This window comes from Notamacropus eugenii, chromosome 3, assembly GCF_028372415.1.
Source record: "Notamacropus eugenii isolate mMacEug1 chromosome 3, mMacEug1.pri_v2, whole genome shotgun sequence".
NCBI lineage: Eukaryota > Metazoa > Chordata > Mammalia > Diprotodontia > Macropodidae > Notamacropus > Notamacropus eugenii.
In genome coordinates, this window is record NC_092874.1 from 410369578 (window position 1) to 410390860 (window position 21283).

Sequence of the window (21283 nt, forward strand, 5' to 3'; positions counted from 1 at the left end):
CCATTCACTCTGTCTCCTGGGTTTATAACCCTGAGGTTCCTTTAACTAAACCTTCCCTCTCCTATACCTTTTACATTTTAAATTCTATTAATTTCACTTCCACAAAATTCCTTGCACATATCCCTTCTTTTGTATAGGGTTTCATTTTTACTTTCCTGGACTGTTTACAATATAAAATAAATAGTTTCTCAGTAATTTAGTCCAACGGATCTATGTTCTAATAAATGTTGGTATATTCTCCAACAAGAGAGATCACAAGCTTACCCTTCTTATAAGACAGTTGTTCATTTCTACCTTTAATCTTCCATACACACACACACACACACACACACACACACACACACACACACACAAAATACAAATGGAATATACATAGAGTCACATATAAAGTCAAAGGATTTAATGATTGGGAGGAACTTTTATAGATTACCTAGTTCAACCACTTCATTTTAATCTGATTACCACATACAGCTTCTTATAAAAGATACATCATTAACTGAACTTAGTAGTCTCTTTGCTAGAAATATATTCAGTTATAACTCATTCACCAGTACTCTAAGTAGGTAGAGTGGCAAGTATATGAAGAGCTAGGTGGAGCAGCATGAAGAAAGGACAAGAGAAGAAATGGAGTATTGATAAACAGGAACTTGGGGGGGGGGGGTGCATGCACCCATGAGGAGAGTCGTTACATTCAGAAATCTCATGACAGCCCAGTCATTCCTCTGAACAACTACCATCCAGTGCCCCACTTGCTGTCTGCATACCTCTCACCTCATGAATATGTCTCCACATCCCTCATATCTCTGTCTTTCATTTCATTCACATGAAGTTCAGGCCTACGTAATTTCTTGATTGAACTATTGCAAAACTCTTCCAATTGGTCTCCTTGTTGCCCACCACATCATTCTCTAATACATTCCCCACACAGTTGTCAAAACCTTTTTATAGCACAATTTGAAGATACCACTTCCATGCTCAAGAATCTCTGGAATAAAATATAAATTGAGCCTGGCATTTTCATGCCTCTCACAATTTGGGTCACCTTTATTCTTTTATATTTATTTCTTTCTGCTCCCCTTCACTCTATACTTGCTAGCCTGGCCTACCTGCTGTTCCCCAAATTCAGAATTCCATCCTCTGTTTGGTGCCTCTTGCACAGATGGCATTCTATCTAGAATGCACTCTTAGAATCTTTAGCTTTCATCAAGAATCTGTTCAGATTTCAACGTTCAAATTATCTTCCATTTACTTACATGTTTTATTCCTCAGTAGAATATAAACTTCCTGAGTAAAGTACTAATAGATTTGCCCTTTTTGTCTGGGAAGCAAAAAGCCTAGCATATTGCTCACAGTAGGCACTTTAATACTTGCTTGTTTAATAGAACTGGCCTTACTAAAAGCCTACCTAGGGAGCACATTTCCTGTGGTTCATTAACTTCAAGAGAGTCTCTGGCACCAACTTCATATCAAATAAAGTGACTACAAATTATGATGTGCTTTTGCTTTTTGATATATGTTCAACTTGAAGAAAACCTGATTCTTAAACTATCCTATAAACCATCTCAAATTATCCCTAATATAGGTGGTATATACTGTATAGTCTCTTAATAATCAAGCAATCACGTACCAGGTACTTGGAATAGAAAGACAAAAAGCCCCTGCCTTCAAGAACCTTCTACTTTTGAGGGGAAGATACCATGCCAAATTAAATATATATAATATAAATATATGCTAATGGGGGCAGCACTTAGTGCCAAGCGGAGGGAATCAGAAAGGCTAAAGTATGTAAACCAAGCCTTGAATGAAACTACAAATTCTAAGCAATGGATGTGTGGAGAGGAGCGCCTTTAGGTATAAATAACAGCTTACCTAAAAAGGCCTAAGGGCCACGGAGATAGTATTGAGTGTCAGGTATACCAAAGACTGTAGAATAGATGATGGAGAACAATGTATAAAAGGGCTGCAGAAGGAAGTTGGGGGCAGACTGCTAAAAGGTTTTAGTTATTAAAGAGTTTGTATTTTGTTCCAGAGATAATAGGGAACCATTAGAGTATTATGAAGACAATTTAGCAGGCTATCATAATAGACCAGGTCCAACGTGATAAGAATTTGGACCACAGCTGTATCCTTGTGAGTAGAGAAAAGGGGAGAGATATGAAAGATGTTGTAGACACGTTGGTAGGCTTGGCAGATGACTAAGAATATGGGGTGAGGAATTAAATATACCTCTGAGGCTGAGAATCTGAGCAACCAGAAAGACTAAGTATATAGATAAGATTATTCCAATAAGGTAAGATTTTTCTTACTAGTTAGTGGTATCATCTAGGAATAAGGGTAGGGAAGGAAATTGTGCTCCTCCAAGTCTTTCAGTATATGAATTGCCTCTGGTAATATCTTTTATTTAGAGGGAGTGGGAAGGGGTAAAAGACTCAGGACAAGCTAGCTACATTTTATTATGAGTAAATATGAAAATTAAAATTACTGTACAAGGTACTGTGGGTGAGGTAAAGTTTAGAAATGTACTCTTCTCACTAAACAACTTGATGGACAATTTTGATCATTGAAAAAAATGAGAAAAGCAGAAGACCGAGTTCCCATATCTTCATTTGTCTAATAGCTTTAACAATGGTAGGTTAGATATAAAACTCTGGCCAAATGCAATGTTACTTGGGTCTTTCTTCAATTCACAGCCTTCATGCAAGCTAAGGAGAACCCCTTCTTTCCAGACCTTTTTACCAGAGGACTGTTTGTGCAGTTAACCATTCAGTCAACAAGCATTCACAAGCACTGCCAGGTACTGTAAAGCACTTGAGGATACAAAAACAGGGGCCCATCCATCAAGGAGTTTACAGGATCTTTGCAGAAACTACTACATACAAATAATTATGTGCAGACAACATATGTACAGTGTAAATGGAAGGTAATTGGGGGAGGGGTGTCCCAGGAGAAAACTCTGGAAAACTGAGAGCTGGATATGAGTCTTTCTGGAAGCCAAGGACTCAGAGGAGCAACAGCAGAGATTTCACAGCCATAGGCAGGAGATTGACTGGCGTGTGTAACAATGAACAGCAAGTAAGCAGGATCTTTCAATGGATAGTGGTGGGAAATCAAGTTTAAGAAGAGTGTAAAGCTAGAAAGAGGTCAGGTTGTAAAGGGCTGTTAATGCCAGAGGATTTTGTATTTAATACTGAGGGTTAATAGGGAGTCACTGGAGTTTGAACAGGAGGGATAATATGGTCAGACCTGAGCTGTAGACTTTGACAGAGGCAATTCATATATTGAAGGACTTGGAGGAGCACAATTTCCTTCCCCACCCTTTCTCCTAGATGATACCAACTAACTAGTAAGAAAGCTTTACCTTACTGGATAATCCTATCTATACACTTAATCTTTCTGGTTGCCCAGAAAGATTGGAGAATGGATTAGAATGGTGAATGATGAGGTAGGGAGATCAATGAGAAGGGGATTGCTTAGTTCCAGGCAAGTAGCTATAAGGGCTTGTACTAAGGTGGTGGTGGCTAAGTGTTATAGGCACGGCTCTAAAAGCCAACATTCTTCAAGTTTGATTTTGGGATGAAATGAGGCACTTTCCATTCATGAACATTTGACAAAGGAAAAGACTTATTTTGCTCTAACAGCAAGAAAAAACAAAGATATGATACTAAGCTTCTCTGGACACAGCCCATCTTATCTCCATCTGGAAATGGTGTCTGGTTAGAAACCAGCAACTTGCATGGTCTCAGGTACCCAGAAATTTGAAATTCTGGGACCTTTTATGTCCCCAGACTAGGAAGCTAATTCAGGAAAGCTGGAGTCAATCATATTGTATGGAGGGAAAAAGCTTCTTTATGTATGTCAAGAAAATGTTAGTCCTGTCACACTATGTGAATGAAAAGAAGGGGAATGACGCATAAGTGTTAAAAAGAGAAGGGTTTCACAATGGTTTGGATAAATGGAATGGGGTGAGGAATTGAGGATGACAGTGAGGTTGTGAAACATGGGTCACTGGAAGGTGGGGGCATTCTAAACAGTCTAAAGTGGGATAAATCTGCCTACAGTGAGAGAAGAGGAGGGGTAACTGTTTGGGATGTGTTGAGTTTGAGATTCCTCCAGGACATCCAATTCACAACACAGTTGGTGTTACAGAAGTAAAATTCAAGAGACAGATCAGAGCTGGATAAATACATCTAGGAATCCTCTGCATAGAGAACACTGGTGGAAGTTCTGCAGCATTTAGAATAGAATTGTAGCACCATTTATATTGTTACAGTTACAAAATACTGTTACCTATATTCATTTGGTCTCAAAGAGGACTGTAAGTCTTTATCCCCATTTTACAGACTAAGAAACTGAAGTTGGAGGCAGTCCCTTGTTGTTCACTCGTGTCTGACTCTGTACGAAGCCAATTGGGGTTTTGTGGGCAGAGATACTGGAGTTGTTTGCCACTTACTTCTCCAGCTCACCTTACAGATGAGGAAACTGAGGCAAACAGGGGGTTAAGTGACCTAGCCAGTAAACGTCTGAGGCCGCGTTTGCACTCGGGTCCTCCAGACTCCAGGGTACCGGAGGGTTCTAGTCAGTCCTGGGCCCAGTGAAGCTCCGCCTCTCTCCAGGACCGCCCAGGCGGGGGTCTGGGCGGACGCCGCCGGTTTCCATCAGTCATCAAATGCCCAGAAGGGGACAGTCCCGCCCTGGCCCAGCAACACCGAGTCAACAAGTAGTTATGAAAGGCCTTCTACTACGTACCAGCCTGGACAAGCCTGGCGCGGTGGGAAGAACTTTGAGGTCAGAAGCCCTGGGTTCCAGCCCGGCCTCGCCCCTGCCTCTGGGACCGCGGATACGGCCCGTCACCTCTCTGGGCCTCGGTTTCTTCATCCGAACAAAAAGGCTGGGCTGACCAGAAGATCCGCGAGGTCCTGTCTGGGTCAAAATGGATGATCCCGAGGCCTCCCTGGGCCAGTCACTAAACTCACTGCTGTTGAATAAAAACAGCCCCAGCCGGCGCCCCCCAAAAGCAGCTTCCTCCCAGCGCTCCTCGATCCCAAACGCCCCGCCCCCCCCCCCCCGCTTCCCCCAGGCCTGGCTCCGCAGCTCAAGAAGCCCGGGCCCGGCCTCGCCCCCTCCGCGCGCGGCCTCCCGCGGCCCTCGTTCCCCCTCACCGGCCCGCTCCCCAGGGGGGCCGCGCTCCAGCGATTGGTGCCAGGGCCGCTCCGGGACCCGCGTGCAGCCTCGCCTGGGGTTTTTAAGAGTTTCCGTTGCCCGGCGACGGCGGCTTGTTGTGGAGCCTCGGTGCTGCCATACCGGTTTTTCCTGCGTTCGCGCCCTGCTCCTCGACCCCGCACGCTCCTCGGCCGCCTTCAGCCTCTCGGCTCCCCGGGACGAGGACTGCAGCCCGCCGCCCCCCGCCCCCAGCTTCGCCGCCTCGAACGGACGGACGCCCCGGCCTAGAGCCCGAGTGTGGCCGGTGAAAGGTGCGAAGGAGTGGCTCCACGTTGCGGGGGCAGGAGGGACGTGGCCTCAGGGACCGGCTGGGGGGCCAGGGGTCGGGGCGCGGGGTGAGCTTGCTGGGCTGGACAGCGACCGAGGGAAACGAGCCTGGGGCGCCGCCCCTCCCCCCAGATCTGCCAGCCCGCGGAGCTGTCCTTCCATGGATTACAAAGTATCTGTTGAGCGCTTCCTTGCAAGCCCTGGCCCGGGCTGCAGCCTGTGCGGAGGGGGATAGAAGCGTGGGAGGGCGGAATGCGAGCGACGGGGCGAAACTCCGCTCCTAACCTTTAATGCATCGGTCAAAAGAATTGTGCCGGCTTTCTTACCTTAACAAACTAATTATCCTAATGAATTGGTTCTCTTAGTAAAGTAGTACTATCCTCGAGTAAGATAACTATAAGAATGAAGTGTTAATTGTGTTCTTTTAAAACTTCGCCTACAGATCTCAGCCATGAGAAACACAAGCAAGGACCTTACTCTACCTACCAGTCGCTATGCCCCTTGTGGTAAGTGTCGCCCATTTGATCTTTGTAACAATTTCCAAGGAGAAAGTTATGGATTGGACCCCGAATTCCCACGACCTAATCCGCCTGTAGTTCAGGATTATTTCTTTCTGAAATTGTAGCTATCTCACACATTCAGACAGAAAGAAAAAAACACCCTCTCAGAGGCTGGGGACGTACTTACACAGATGAGAAATGCAAAAGGAAATTCAGCAAATTTTAAGCAGTTGTCTTATTTTAACAAGAGAAGAGTGAAGTCATCGGAAGGTACTATAGCGTACCAAAGGTTGTTTGCTAGAACAACAATTAAAGTTTCTTTGATTTTTTTTCAAAGGGAATCATACCTCTAGAGCTAGAAAGAACCTTAGAGATAATATAGCACAACCTTCCCATTTTTAATGCCAGAGAGATTAATCCACTCTAGGGTAATAAAATACTACCTTATTACACAGGTAGAGTAGACTCACCTTCTGTAACTCCAGACTTGGTTGTACCATGCAACCTTCCTATCAATATATTTCTATTGTACTTCTATTTTCTGTCCTACTCCACGTTTTTATAAGAATAGCACACATTTATATATAATTTTACAATTTACAAAGTGCTTTTCTCACAACTACCTTATGTAGTTGGGAGTACCAGTAGCAGTATCCTCATTTTACTGATGAAACTGAGCCCCAAATTAGTTTAAGTGAAATGGCTAACAGTCTCTGAAAATATTGGAATAGTGGACAATTATATAGAACTTTAAAGTTTTCAAAATGCTTTACCTTCTTCAATGAACCTCATAACAACCCTATGAGTTGTTATATACTACAAGCATTTATTAAGCACCTTTTATGTATCAGACACTGTTCTAAGTGATGGAGATAAAAAGAAAGGTCCCTGCTCTCAAAATGTTTAGGTATTATCTCTATATTATCTCCATTTTATAGATGGAGAAACGAAAGTTCATGGAGGTAAATAAAATTGCCTGTATTCAACATAGAATATTTCAGGCCCTTGGTACTTCATACAGTCAAATCTAAAAAGGACCTTAAAGGACAAACTCACTTTATGAATGAGAAAATGGAGGCCCAGACAAAATAGGTGATTTATTATCCAGTTGGTCAAAGAGAGGCTGGCTGTGGAACTGATGTCATCTGACTCACAGACTGGTGCTAGACTATGTTGCCACCACTAGCCTAGATTAATGTAAGATTTTCTAGTTACTCCTTAATACAATACATCCTTTCTGTCTAGAAAGGGTAGGGGGAGCAGCTTCAGAAAAATAGCAGATTCATTTTTAAAAATAACAAAGTGTATCAGAGTTGTTTGGTTTTTTTTTAACCAGACCTGATATTTCGTTAGCATAGGGAACACCCAGTGATAAAATTTTCTAGGCTAATTCAGATTGGCCCCTGCTCTTTGGTTTATATTTTCTAGAGAGGTAAAGTAATTTGCCCAGGGTCCCATAGCCAATATATATCAGAAGTAGATGTCATTTCAGGTCTTCCTGATTCTGAAAGAAGTTCTATCCGCTGTGCTATGCCAGCTCCTGTGTACTTTGTGGCAAATTAAAGGTTCTGCATAAAAGCTCTGATATTGTTAATTTCAGAATTCTTTGAATTTCTTATCTCTGCTAGAAAGAAGTCAAAATTTCCTACCCTGGCCTCCTTAGCCATAACCTCTATGCCTTGATCTCAAACTACCTTTCTGAGGCTGACTCTCAATTTTACCCTAATCTTAACCCTGTGTTAAAGCCAAGATACACTACTCACTATTCTCCTCTTCCTCCTCATCCCCCAGCACCCAGTATCTTCTGACTTGCATGACTTTGCTCATACTTTAACTACCACCTGGAATATCCTCCTCTGGCATTTTTGCCTGCCAAAATCATAGTTGTCTTTGAAGACTTACCTTCAGTACTATTACCTTATCTGTGTGTATCCACCCTACAATCCATCTTAAAAAAATAAAAAGCAACAATGTAATTTCTCCCATTCTCCCCCTTCCCCCAGCACTTTTGTGCCTCTCTTTTGGTCATTGCCATTTTCTACTTTGTATTACAGTTTTTTTGTGTATAAATTTGTCTTATCCCACTGCTAGATTATAAACTCCTGGAAAGTTGTATATCTTCTTTGTCTTTGTTTCCTAAAAAGACCCAGCAGAATAATTTGTATGTAGTAATATTCAACTCCTATTTATTAAATTATAAAATTAAAAAGAAAGAAAATGAAATATTTTTCCATTCTTCATGAAGTTCCTAGTGTAGGTAGAGGACAGAAAATCTATGGGTGATTACAATTGAGTGCAAAGAATAATAAACCAGGATTCAGGACACTTGGATTCTGGTGCCACCTTGACCTTGCCTGACCTTTCCAAGGCCTTAATCTCTGTGAGCTTTGGTTGCATTCTCAATAAAATAGGAAAAATATTACTTTCCCTGTGTCAGTCAGGCAGCAGTGCCACCTTGCCCCAGGTTTGTTTAGTATGATGTTCATGAGCATTTTTTGCATTTGAATTTGATTTCTCCTTTTGTTTTTAAGAATCATATAAATTGGGAGGAAAAGGGAGAAGGCTTGAACTTTCTAGAATTGGTTTTATTGATCTCTTCTAGAATCATCTTTTTAGAAATAAGTTCTTACCTCACCAGAAAAATCTTTATTGACTAGTTGAGGTCTGCCCTTTAAACCACATTATTCTCATCTTAAATGTTTGTAATACAGATATTGGTAAGTTTGAGAGTAAACATTAACCACTGTAGTAAAATGCTTTTCTGTAATGAGAAGATAGATGGAAACTTTCTGTTCTCTTTTGATCAGTTATAAATCAACATAGAATAAGTTATTGTTGATTGATTAAGCACTTTATGTGGCAAGTGTTGTACTAGGTTCTGGAGTACAAATACAAAAAAAAATGAAACATTCTCTGCTCTCTAGCTTATAACAGTATATTCAACAAATGGTCTTCCAGCTTTTATTTGAAGACCTCCAATGAGGAGGAACCCACTATCTGCCAAGGCAGCCTAATCCAGTTTTGAAGACCTTTAATTGTTAGAAGCCTTCTTACACAAGATATTTAAATTGACTTCTTTATAGTTTCCACCTAGTATTTCTAGTTCTAGCCTCTGGGATCAAACAAAACAAGTATATTCTCTCTTTGAAGTGATAGTTCTTCAAATACAGTAAATACTTCTAGAAAACTATTACTTTTCCCTTAAGTCTCCTCAAGGAAAACCAAGTCTGTTGCATCTCCCAACACATACTACAAGTCAGAAACTACCTTCATTTTAATTCTTAACTTTATTCCCTTTGCCCCTCCCTTCCTCCCTCTTTCCCCATTTCTGTTAATCCCTCCAATTACCACACTCCAACTCAAAGAAAAAGAGAGAGCACCCTTAGCCACATCTACCATTTCTTTGCAGATCTCTGAGTTTTAACCTGTTGAATTAAAGTAATTCTGTTAATAAGTATTTATTATATACCAGCTACCTGCCAAACACTGTGCTAGGCACTGGGGATAGATGTACAAAGAAATATAACCACTATTTACAGGGATCTTACATTCTAATGATATATACATATATACACACACACACATGTATACATATATATAAATACATCCTAAATAATTATAGTTAATAGTAATAATGATGATAACTAACACTTACATGGCACCTGTTATGTGCCAGGCATGGTGCTTAGAGTTCTTATAATTATTGCCTCATTTGGTCCTCACAAAAACTGTGGGAGATAGGTGCTTTTATTATCTCCATTTTACAACTGAGGAAACTAAGACAGACAGAGGTAAGGGACTTGGCAGGCTTCACACAGCTAGGATGTGTCTGAGCCTGGATTTGACCTCTGTGCCACCTAGCTACTTCCAGAAACAGACTTAGATATTGTTTTGCTTTACCTCATTTTACAAATTAGAAAACTGAGGCTTAGAGAGTAAAACATAGTTTGCCCATTTGAGCTTGGTCTTGAATGACTGGTAGAATTTCAGAAAGATGGGAGGATGTTCTGGTCAGGAAATAGGATGAGAAAAGGTAGAAAATTTAGGGACATCTTGAATGAACAGCAAATAGTGTCATTTTGACTAAAACATAAGGCACTTGTAAGAGGAATAAGAAGAGATACTAAGGCTATATAATGTTAATGGAATAGGAAGATCTTTCACTTCCATCGATAGGCCTGTGTGTCCACATGTGTTCAGTGATGGACGTCTTATTGCTTTAAACTCCAGCCCAGCTGTGATACATCCTGAGTCACATAGAGCACATTGGGGGAGGAACTTGCCTAAGGAGAAGGTTGCTTAGGAGGAGCTTGCTTATGGGGCAGCTGGCTTACAGGAAGGCTTTCACGCCTTTTGGTACTGAGGTAATTAGGCGCTGAGTCACAAGGGTTGTGATGCCTTCTGGTTCTGAAAGTGGATATATGTTCTGAGGTTGGTATGTTGCTTTGTGGGTTCTCTTCATGAGAAGGACCTTTTGATTCCCTGGACTGGACTCTAGATAGCCCTTTGTTAAGAGCCCCCCAACTGCTCAGATGTTGCTGGTACTTCCCCATCTGGTCATATATGTAGGTGTTTGTATTACTTTGTTCAGACAGTAGAAGCCCTGTCGAATCGCTGTACTAATTTCTCTACTTGTATTTTCTATACTCACTTCTTTCTAATTAAAGTAAGATTTAAAAATTATCTTTCATTTAGACAGGGAGATCAAAGAACCTGTGCCAGCAGGCCATCCTGGATGTTCTAGGGTGCTTGCTAACACAGGCTATTAATTCTGTTTTAGTATTTTCTATTTAAATGTCCTTAAAACAGGAGTTTTTCAATAATGCTTCCAGTTACATGACATTATAAGATAAGACAATGTTTTTTAGGGATGTGCCTCATATATAACTTGTGGTTCAGTTATAATCTCCTTTTACAGAAAAGAATAATGAGGCATAGAAAAATTTGACAGTACATCTGCTGGGGGAATCAAAATAATCATTTTTAAAGAGCCTTAAAATTCACGTATTAGAAAATGAGTTGGGGAGAAGAGAAGTACTTGAAGCTTTTTATTGGATGTAATTTATTTAAGTATCACAATCTACATTATAGTAGGTCTTAGAAATATTAGAACTAGTAGTTGTACAGTTCTACTTTGTAGCTTTTCATTTCTTTTGTTTTTTAACTGATGCAGCAAAAAATATCTGCTGTTTGTAAGGATTATGCTAGGCACTAGGAATATAAAAATGAAAGATGATACTTCCTTTCTCTAGTGTGGTGAATAAAATAGTTACAAGCTATTGTATAAATTAGAACAAGAATAAGTATGTAAGAGAGATAAGGCAATGTCATGTGAGGTTAGCACCTACCAGATGTAGTCATCTCAGAGACAGTCTAGTACATTGTATAAATAAATATGAAACTGTGATTAGTAGACACCAACGATTACAGTTAACTAATTTCAGTATTTCATTTCTAGATTGGTATTACCATCTTCCATTGAAAAGATCTGAGAAGCCCTCAGAAATTGCACTTCCTCCAACATCCCAGATTCCAGGCCTGAGTGAACTTGCAGAACCACATAATGAGATCACATTTGGCTCCCGAAGAAATTGGATAAAAGACACCGATTCAGAATACGTCAAACTTGCAAAACAAGGCGGCAGACCTGGTGAATAATTTCATGTGTTTTATTTTGTTTCCTTTTGGAGATTTTATTTTTTTATGAATTGTGATAAGGAGGCTTAATAAAAGGGGAAATTTTGTTTTTAGTTAATTTCTTTAATATATGTTTATATCTGTTTTGGGGGAGGCAGTGTAGAGCATCAAGAATGCTCTCAGAACTATAATGATTGACTTAAAAAACAATTTGTTTACTATCTCTTTTATGAGATATCATGGCATAGATACAGAATCTAAAATACCTGGGTTCAAATTTCACTTCTGACAGTAGGTGTGTGACCTTGGACAAGGTATAATTTCCCCAGGCAGTTCTCTAGGAGTAATTAATCTCTTTTTTAAAAAAATTTTTAATATTTGTATTTTAAGTTTTGAGTTCCAAAATCTGCCCATCTCTTCCCTTCCACTTCCCAAAGATGGTAAGCAATCAGGTATAGATTATGCATGTACAATTATAGAAAGCCTTTCCCTATTAGTCATTTTGTACAAGAAGAGTAGCATAAAAGAAAAAGAAAGTGAAAAATAGCATGCTTCAGTCTGTATTCAAACAATATCATTTCTTCCTCTGGAGGGAGATAGCATGCTTCACCATTACTCCTTTAGGATTGTCTTAGATCATTGTAGAGCTAAGAATAGCTAAGTCATTCACAGTTTGTTGGACGATATTGCTGTTAACTGTATACAGCATTATCCTAGTTCTGTTCACTTCACTTTGCGTCGTTTCATGTAAGTCTTTCCAGGTTTTTCCGAAGTCATGCTGCTTGTCATTTCTTATAGCACAATAATAGCATTGTGCTATAAGAAAGACAAACAGGCAGACTTCGGAAAAATCTGGAAAAGACTTACATGAACTTGATGCTGAGTGAAGTGAGCAGAACCATGAGAACATTATACACAGTAACAGCCACAATGTTCAAGAATTGTTTCTCGTAGACTTGGCCTATCACAGCAATGTAAGGACCTAAAATATTTCCAAAGGATTCTTGATGAAAAATGCCATCCACATCCAGAGAAACAGCTATGGAATCAGAACACAGAATGAAGCAGACTATTTTCCATTTTATGTTTTGATTTTTTTCATGCTTTCTCTCATTTGTTTTAATTCTTCTGTGCAACATGACTAATGTAAAAAATGTGTTTAATAAGAATGTATGTGTAGAAACCGTATAAGACTGCATGCTGTTGTGGGGAAGGAGGGGGATAAAATGGAAAACATATGGAAGTGATTGTTGAAAACTGAAAACAAATTAATTATAAAAAAAAATATTCCATTACAATCATATACCACAGCTTGTTTAACCATTCCCCAATTGATGAGCATCCCTTTGGTTTCTAGTTCTTAGCCACCACAAAAATAGCTGCTATAAATATTTTTGTGCAAATAGGTCTTTTTCCTTTTTTTTGGATGGCTTTAGGATACAGACCCCTAGGACTAATCTAAGTCTAAGAAGGGTGGAAGTCTGACACCTGGAGTTCAGTAGGCTGACAAGTCCTGGTTCCTGCCAGTGTTTTTGAGTCTCTAATGAATGCTATGTATAGTTGTTTCTTTGGGTTTCATCTTGATATTTAAATTAACATGTCTTCATATGTATATACACGTGTGTGTGTATGTATACACGTATATACACACATTTGTCTTGTTCTCCGAATAATATTATTGAGTGCTTATAATTTAATCTTGCCAATTTTACAGAGAAAATTCATTTTTAAGAAATAATGTTTATTGCTTTTATGTCATATTCTTTTCCATTATACCTAACTCTCTCCCTCTTGCCCTCCCACAGAGGCATGACTTATAACATAAAATAAAAAAGAGGAGGGAAAATGTTTAGCAACAAAAGTAGTCATACCTATCAAGTCTGACAGTATATGCATGGTTCCACATTCATAGGTCCTCCAGTCTCCTTCAAAGAGAGAATATATCATACTTCTTCTTCCAAATCGAAACAGTACTGTGTAATTATAATACAGTCCAAACCATAATTGAAAGGATTCTTTACCACATTATGCCTGACAAATAGTCATTTCAGCCTCTGCTTTAAGACCCTCAAGAAAGGGGAACATACTGCCTCTCAAGGCAGCTCATTATACTTTTGGATAGTTCTAATTGTTGGGAATTTTTTTCCTGACATCAGATCTTTAATTTGCTGCTTCTGAAATTTCCACCCATTTGTTGCTCCTGGCTTTGCCCTCTGGGGTCAGATAGAACAACACTATCCTTCCTTGCCCCTCCCAAGCCTTATTTTAAGCAAACTAAACATGCACAACTTCATCTGATGCTCAGGTGACATGGACGTCAGACTCTTGGCCATCACGGTTGCCTCTTCCGAGTAGTCTCCAGACCCCCCATGTCCTCCTTAAATTGAGGAGCTTAGGACTCTCTATTAATATTTATTAAATGCCTGCTATATAACAGTCTCTCTCCATGTTGGAGATACATGGAATGGCAGAAGACAGCTCCTGCCCTCAAGGAACTTGCAGTCTAACAAGGGAAAAAATATGCAAACAATTATGTACAAACAGGATATATACAGAATAAATTGCAAATAACCTACAGAAGGAAGACCTTAGAATTTAGGAGGATCAGAAAAGGGATCTTAGTTGGGACTGGAAGGAATCCAGGACGTGGAGATAAAAAGGCAGATTTTAGTCACCGACATTTCCCAGAATTAAGAGGTGTGGTATCAGAACAGCAAAGAAGTCAGTGTCACTGGATCGTAAAATACATGGGGGAAAGGAGAGGTAATATAAGTTATAAGAAGACTGGAAAGATGGAGGGGTTAGTTATAAAGGGCCTTGAATGCTAGAGAAATTTATATTTGATCCTGGATATTATAGGGAGACAGTGGGGTTTATTGAATGGGGGGTGGGGTTGACATAGTCAGGAAGATTACTTTGACATCTGAATGAAGGATGGATTAGAGTGGGTGAGACTTGTGGCAGGGAGACCAGTCAGCAGGCTATTGTAATAGTCCAGGTGTCAAGTGAACAGGGACCTGCATTAGGGTACAGGGTCTCGGAGGAGAAAAGATAGATGTATGTAAAGTAAAGGAGGAGAAAGTGTCAGAAGGCATCTGGGTGATGTAAGATGAGGAGGGAGGAAGAAGGAACTTGTGAATTTACTCAATTTTTTTTAAATTTTTTTTTTATTTTAATTTTTAATTTTTAATTTTTTTTATTTTTCATTTTCAACACAGTTCATATCACATAAAACAATTCCAGCTTTTGGTCAGGTGATATTTCTTTTAAAGCGTTTACAATATAGACCACAAAAGAATTTTTTTTAACATTAACCAATTCAGACACAAATAATAACTACGTATACTAACTTCACAAGCCCTTGACCTAATTGTCTCCACACTATTACTAAGAATTAAAGGACCCTAAGTTATTGTTGTGGGTCTGAAGTCCTAAGCCTAATAGCTTAATTTTAGACTTAACCTCAGATGTTCCCCTGCCAGTATTTAACGGATCTGCTATTAATTAAGCTTACAAACCTTTTGACTATAGGAAATTGCCACTAAGAGTAGGGGAAACAGTATCTCCCCAACTTTATGTCAATTCCAGGCAGGAGTAGATTGTCAACTTGCATTCAGTCAGGATTAAAGTCTGCCAGGTGTCAGTGGGGAAATTGAGTCAGGAGAATCCGACCTCAGCCCAGGCTGAACAGCCACTCTCCCACTCTTCCCATGAGACCACCTTTTGCAGTTCATACCAGCATCTCACAGGCTTACTGGCATCATGGATTGAAGGCTCAGACTGCCTTTCTTGCTATTCATACCTGGAATTAGACTCAGAAGAACAGTCACTTAGTAGTCCCACAGCATCTTAAAATAGCAAGTTCCAATAACCAGGCTTCAGATATGACTATAATTTCACATTGGCTAAGGAACGTCTTTTGAGGCAAGTCTTAAGTGGCTTACATGCCTTTCTATACATGTTCTAGTTCCTGCTTAAATGGCAATTATAAAATCAAATTTACCATTAAAACCTTAACTTTTCCATCAACGTCAAATTTTATCCGAGGTTACCTGCCTCTAGGAAACTTAGACTAAAATTCTTTTCCCCAAACTAAAGATGTCTCTGATTACGTCTCAGTAATTAATTCAGTCAATTGTTTTGAATACTAATTGCTTTTACCTCACTTTGTAACATGCCTAATTTTTCTCCCCATCACTCCCCTCCCCCCACTTCCTAATACCTTGCATTCTGATTACTCCTTCCCTCAGTATAGCCTCCCTTCTATCACACCCCACCCTTCCCTTATCCTCATCTTCTCTCTTTTCTTATAGGACAAGATAAATTTCTCTATCCTATTTCCTATGTTTCTTATTTCTCGGTTATATGCAATGACAACTATCAACATTCATTTCTAATACTTTGAATTCCAGCTTCTCTCCTTCCCTCCCTCCCTACCCATCCCCACTGAGAAGGCAAGCAATTCAATATAGACTAACTATGTGTGGTTTTGCAAAAGACTTCCATAATAATCATGTTGTGTAATACTAACTATATTGCCCTCTATCCTACTCCACGCCCTCTTCTTTTTTTATTCCCTTATTTGACCTTGTTCCTTCCCAAAAGTATTTATTTCTAGTTACTCCTTTCTCCCACTTGCCCTCCCTTCTATCATTCCCCTCATCCCACTTGTCACCTCCTCCCCTACTTTCCTGTAGTGTAAGAAAGATTTTCATACGTTTTCAGTGAGCTTGTTATCCCCTCCTTAAGCCATATGTGAAGAGTAAGCTTCACTTTTCCCCTCTCACCTTCTCCCTTTTCTCCTCCATTGAGCAAAATTTTTCTTATCTCTTTTATGAGTTATAGCCTGCCCATTCCATTTCTCCCTTTCTCCTCCCAGTATTTTCCTCCCTCACCCCTTAATTTTTATTTTTATTTTTTTTGTGTGGATATCATCTCTTCTGATTCAACACAGCCCATACTATCTGTGTGTGTGTGTACATATACATATACATGTACAATCTCTCCACCTACCTAAATACTGAGAAAAGTCTCAAGAGTTACAAATATTATCTTTCCATGTAGGAATGTAAATAGTTCAGCTTTAGAAAGTCTTTTATGAGAAGGCAAATTTTTCTATACACACCTGGTCTTTTCCTCAACAAGAACGATTGAAAGTTGTATATATCATTGAATGACCATTTTTTCCCTTGAAGTAGGGTAGGTGCTGGATAGGTGATTCTTGATTTCAATCTCAGTTCCTTTGACTTCTGAAATATCTCATTCCAATCCATTCAATCCCTTAATGTTGAAGCTGCCAGATCCTGTGTTATCCTGATTATCTTTCTACAGTACTCAAATTGTTTCTTTCTAGCTGCTTGCAGTATTTTCTCCTTGATCTGGGAACTCTGAAATTTGGCCACAATATTCCTAGGAGTTTCTCTGTTGGGTCTTTTTCAGGAGGTGATCGGTGAATACTTTCAATATTTATTTTGCCCTCTGGTTCTAGAACATCAGGATGGTTTTCCTTGATAATTTCATGGAAGATAATGTCTAGGCTCTTTTTTTCATCATGACTTTCAGATAGTCCCATGATTTTTAAATTGTCTCCCCTGGATCTATTTTCCAGGTCAGTTGTTTTTCCAATAAGATGTTTCACATTATCTTCTATTTTTTCAAACTTTTGGTTTTGTTTTTTAACTGCTTGGTTTATCTCATAGTCATTCATTTCCCTGAACTCAATTCTCTCTTTCAATGAATTATTTAGTTCAGTGAGCTTTTGAACCTTCTCCTCCATTTGGCTAATTCTGCTTTTAAACCCTCCTTCTCCTTGTTGGCTTTTTAGACTTCTTTTTCCAATTGAGTTAGCCTCTTTTTAAAGGTGTTATTCTCCTCAGCATTTTTTTGACTCAGCTGCTCAATTTCCGGGGCTTTGGTTGGGGCCAGGAGAGGGGTGCTGTCACTGAGGGCTGAGATTTAGATCAGCTGCTCCCTACCACCAGAGGCTGTAAGCTGAGCTGCTTGGACAATGGACCCAGGTGGCTTCCAGGCCACTGTAGCTGCCTGTAGCCTGCTGCTGCCTGGGGCTATTGCTGGAGGTACCCCATTCCCCTCTTGCCCAGCTAGGAAAGTCCTCTTATGCTGACCTTAGGAACTTTCTTGTAGGTTGAGGCATCTGGGACCCTCCCTGCTGGGAGCTCTGCCCAGGAGGTCTGTTCAGGTCCTGTTCTTCCCAGTGCCACATGGCCAGGGCTGGGCTCTGCTCCACTCATTGTCCTGTGAGATAGACCTTTCCTATCAGCCTTCCAGGCTACTTTTGGCTGAAAACCTCTTTCACTCTGTTGTTCTGTTACTTCTGCTGCTCTAGAATTTGGAGTTATTTTTTACAGGTATTTTGTGGGCTATGGGGGAAGTGCTAGAGTATATGTGTCTTTCTACTCCTCCATCTTGGCTGCACCCTCCAAATTTACTCAATTATTTCAGTGAAATATGAGGCACAGTTCTCATCTGAAATGATGGGGGGAGGGAGAACCATGGGAAATTTGAGGGGGGATGAAAAGTCCTGGAAAAGCCATTGTGGTGAGTGGGATAGTGAGTTAATTAGGGAAATATAAAAAGATTACCTTACAGCAATCAGGGCCCAGTTGAGAAGAAATAGTGGACCAGTCAGCAGTTTTGTTATTTTCTCCAGCTTCATTCAGCCCCACATTTTTTAGAAGTAAGGCAGCAGGTGGTGGGAGTGATCTGAGGCTGAAGGCTTAGCAGGGCTAGACAGAAATATGATAAGAGAGGAGGGGACTCCAGAGAAAAGTTCATTGTGGAGTTGAGCTAGGTCATCAGAAGGTCAGAATGGGAAAGAGAATAAAATGCAGCTAGTGCAGGGGTGATGGCCTGGGAAAAAACTGAGAGGTCCCTTAGGATTGGAGGTTACTTTATGCATGAATCATAGGGTTTGGGATTTCAAAGCAAAGGGAGAGGTGGAATAACAGTGGATTGTGACCAGATGAACTTCAGAGTTCATAAATCTGGAAGCAGAACATTTGTGGATGAGGACAAAGTCAAGGGTATGACCATCAATTGTGTGCCTTAGGTGGGGTAAAGGAGGAGTAGGTCAAGTAAAATGAGTAAATTGACTTTCCTTTATCCAGAAGCTTTTTTGGCTGCGTATCACATGGCTGTTGTATTAGCTTGCAGTCCACTAAGACCCACAGATCTTTTTTGAACAGCTGCTGGCCAACCCAGCCTCTTCCATCTGGAAGTTGATGTTTTTGTAAGTGTAACAGTTTACATTTATCCCCATTGAATTTTATCTTAATTAGATTCAGCCCAAGGTTTTAATTGGTCATAATTCTTTTAAATCCTGACTCTGTCATCTACTGTGTTACCCATCCCTCCCAATTTTGCATCATCTGCACATTTGACAAACATGCCTTTGGAATTCCCCCAGAAACTCCTGCTGTGCTGGCAATGAACTATCAGCAGCTAACTTTGTCTGTCAGTCCATCCATTCAGCCAGTTCTGAAAACATCTGATTGTATTATTGTCTAAACCAGGGGTGAATTTGCAGCCTCGGGGCCCCATGTGGCCCTCTAGGTCCTCAAGTGGGGCCCTTTGACTGAATCCAGACTTCACAAAGTAAATCCCCTTAATAAAAGAATTTATTGTGGAAAACTTGAAGTCATTTCCCTTCATCTTCTCCACAAGATTAGTGTGAGATACTAGCTTAGTAATTCTGTTAGAAAAAAAAAAAGGCAATGTAGTAAGCCTGCCATGGTCTCTTCTTAATGAAGCCACACTGGCTCCTTATGTTCATCCTCTCTGATTGTTGACCAACCACCTTTTTAGTGATTTGTTTCAAATTTTTTTCCAGGAATTGAAGTCATGCTCACTGGTCCATAATTTGCGGGCTCTCTTATTTTCCCTTTTGAAAAAATTAAGACAGTTGCCTTTCAATAATCTGGCAGTACTTCTCCCATTTTCCATGATCTTTTAGGGAACACAGTGGCTCAGCATTCACATCTTCAATTTCTGGGCCAAGTGACTTGACTTTATCAAAGGCAGCTAGATGCTCTCTTACTGTTTCCTTATTTGTCTTGGGTATTAGCTCTCTGTTGGTCATTTTTGCCTTCTCCTTTGCAGAGTTATTGTACCATCTCCCCATGCAAAGGTCTGTTCTTTCTTGGATCCTCCCTTTTCTCTTGGAATAATTTTGTGGCATCCTTAGCTTCTCTTGCTGGCCTCAGTTCATTCTGAGGATTAGCATTTCTAATAGTTATTTCAGGAGTCATTCTCTTATCCTCAGTTCTCTGGTCTAACTCCCATCTGTACATTTTTCTCTTTTTTAACATTTAAGTTCCCATTGCATTCATGTCTGTGTCATCAAACAAATTGCATTTTTCCCCTTCATGTTCATTGTTTTCCTAATAGTGAACTATTTTTGCATTCATGGTTTAAATCCAATTTGATTGAATTTTTTTGTATATATTGCTGATTTTGACAGGATTTTATTTAAAAATTTTTCAGCAACGTTTATTAATGATACTGGTATATATAGTTCTCTTTCATTCCTTTTGTGTTTTCTTAGTTTAAGTATTAAATCTACATTTGGCTCACCAAAGGAGTTTGATAAAGAATTTTCCTTCTTGATTTTTTAGAATAATTTGTTTAATAAAAGTATTAATTATTCTTTAAAGTTTATTAGAATTCAAATGTAAATCCATCTGGACTAAGGTTTGTTTGGTTTTGGTTTTTTCCTTTTCCAGTTCTTTATGGCTAATTTGATTTTTTTTTTCTGAACTTTAATTAAGATCTCTATTTTATTTACTGTTAATTTCTCCATTTCTCCATTCGCCATTTCTCCATTTCTTCTAGATTCTCAGTTTTGTTGGCATATAATTGGGTATAGTTGATTCAGAGGAGTTTTATTTCTTCAGAGAAGCAAAGTTAATAAGTCTTTATCAAAAATTAACTCATTACTTGAAATGAACTATTTTAATAAACAATCTTAAATTTCTCTTTAAAATTTATGGGTTTACTTTTTTTCATCCAATTTCCTAACCATTATAGTAGAGTTTACAGTAATTTCTACTTCTAATTATTACTTGGTGAACTTCATAAGAATTATCTACTTGAACTGCCAAAAAGTTTCTGCACTTTTATAAACTTCAACAATACCATAATCACTAACTTCTTTAACTTGTGAACAGTTTTAATAGGATCATATATTTACAGCTGCAGGGAACCATATATGTTTTATAGATAAGTAAACCGCGCCCCAGAAAGTTGAAGTAACTTCCCTAGAGTCACACAGGTGATAACTGTCAGAGCTGAAATTTGAATATGCTTTCATATTATTTTCCTCATGTATTTTTGGATCATATACGCTATTAATTAGTCAAGATATCAGCTATTGGGTGCTATTTTGGGGCTGAATGCCATGTAACAGATATGAAACCTAAATTTCTTGGTTTAGCCAAGGACTAAATATTACCATACTGTTTTATAACTAGACGTGTCTGCCTCAAAGGGCTAGAGGAAAGTTTCCTAAATCTGTTTTGAGTAGCTTTATTATTTTTTAAAATTTCTTTGCATTTTTCTTCAAGGATTATTTTGTGAAAAGTTTTCAAGGATAATTAATTTCATGTAAAGTAGTTTGAACTTCTGCTTTATCACCAGCTTTA

General features: G+C 39.4%; 1 protein-coding gene across 2 annotated transcripts in view; it reads left to right on the forward strand.

Moving 5' to 3' along the window:
- C3H7orf57 (chromosome 3 C7orf57 homolog) overlaps positions 1 to 21283 on the forward strand; it is a 105309-nt gene that overhangs the window by 66792 nt on the left and 17234 nt on the right. Inside the window, exons 1-3 of one of the 2 annotated variants that reach the window (XM_072598123.1) lie at positions 5340 to 5471; positions 5930 to 5993; positions 11446 to 11637. In XM_072598123.1, coding sequence (XP_072454224.1) covers positions 5939 to 5993; positions 11446 to 11637 — 247 coding nt within the window. In that variant the 5' untranslated portion in view covers positions 5340 to 5471; positions 5930 to 5938. Of the gene's footprint in view, positions 1 to 5339; positions 5472 to 5929; positions 5994 to 11445; positions 11638 to 21283 lie in introns of those variants that run through there. The other variant, XM_072598124.1, reaches the window with a different exon arrangement.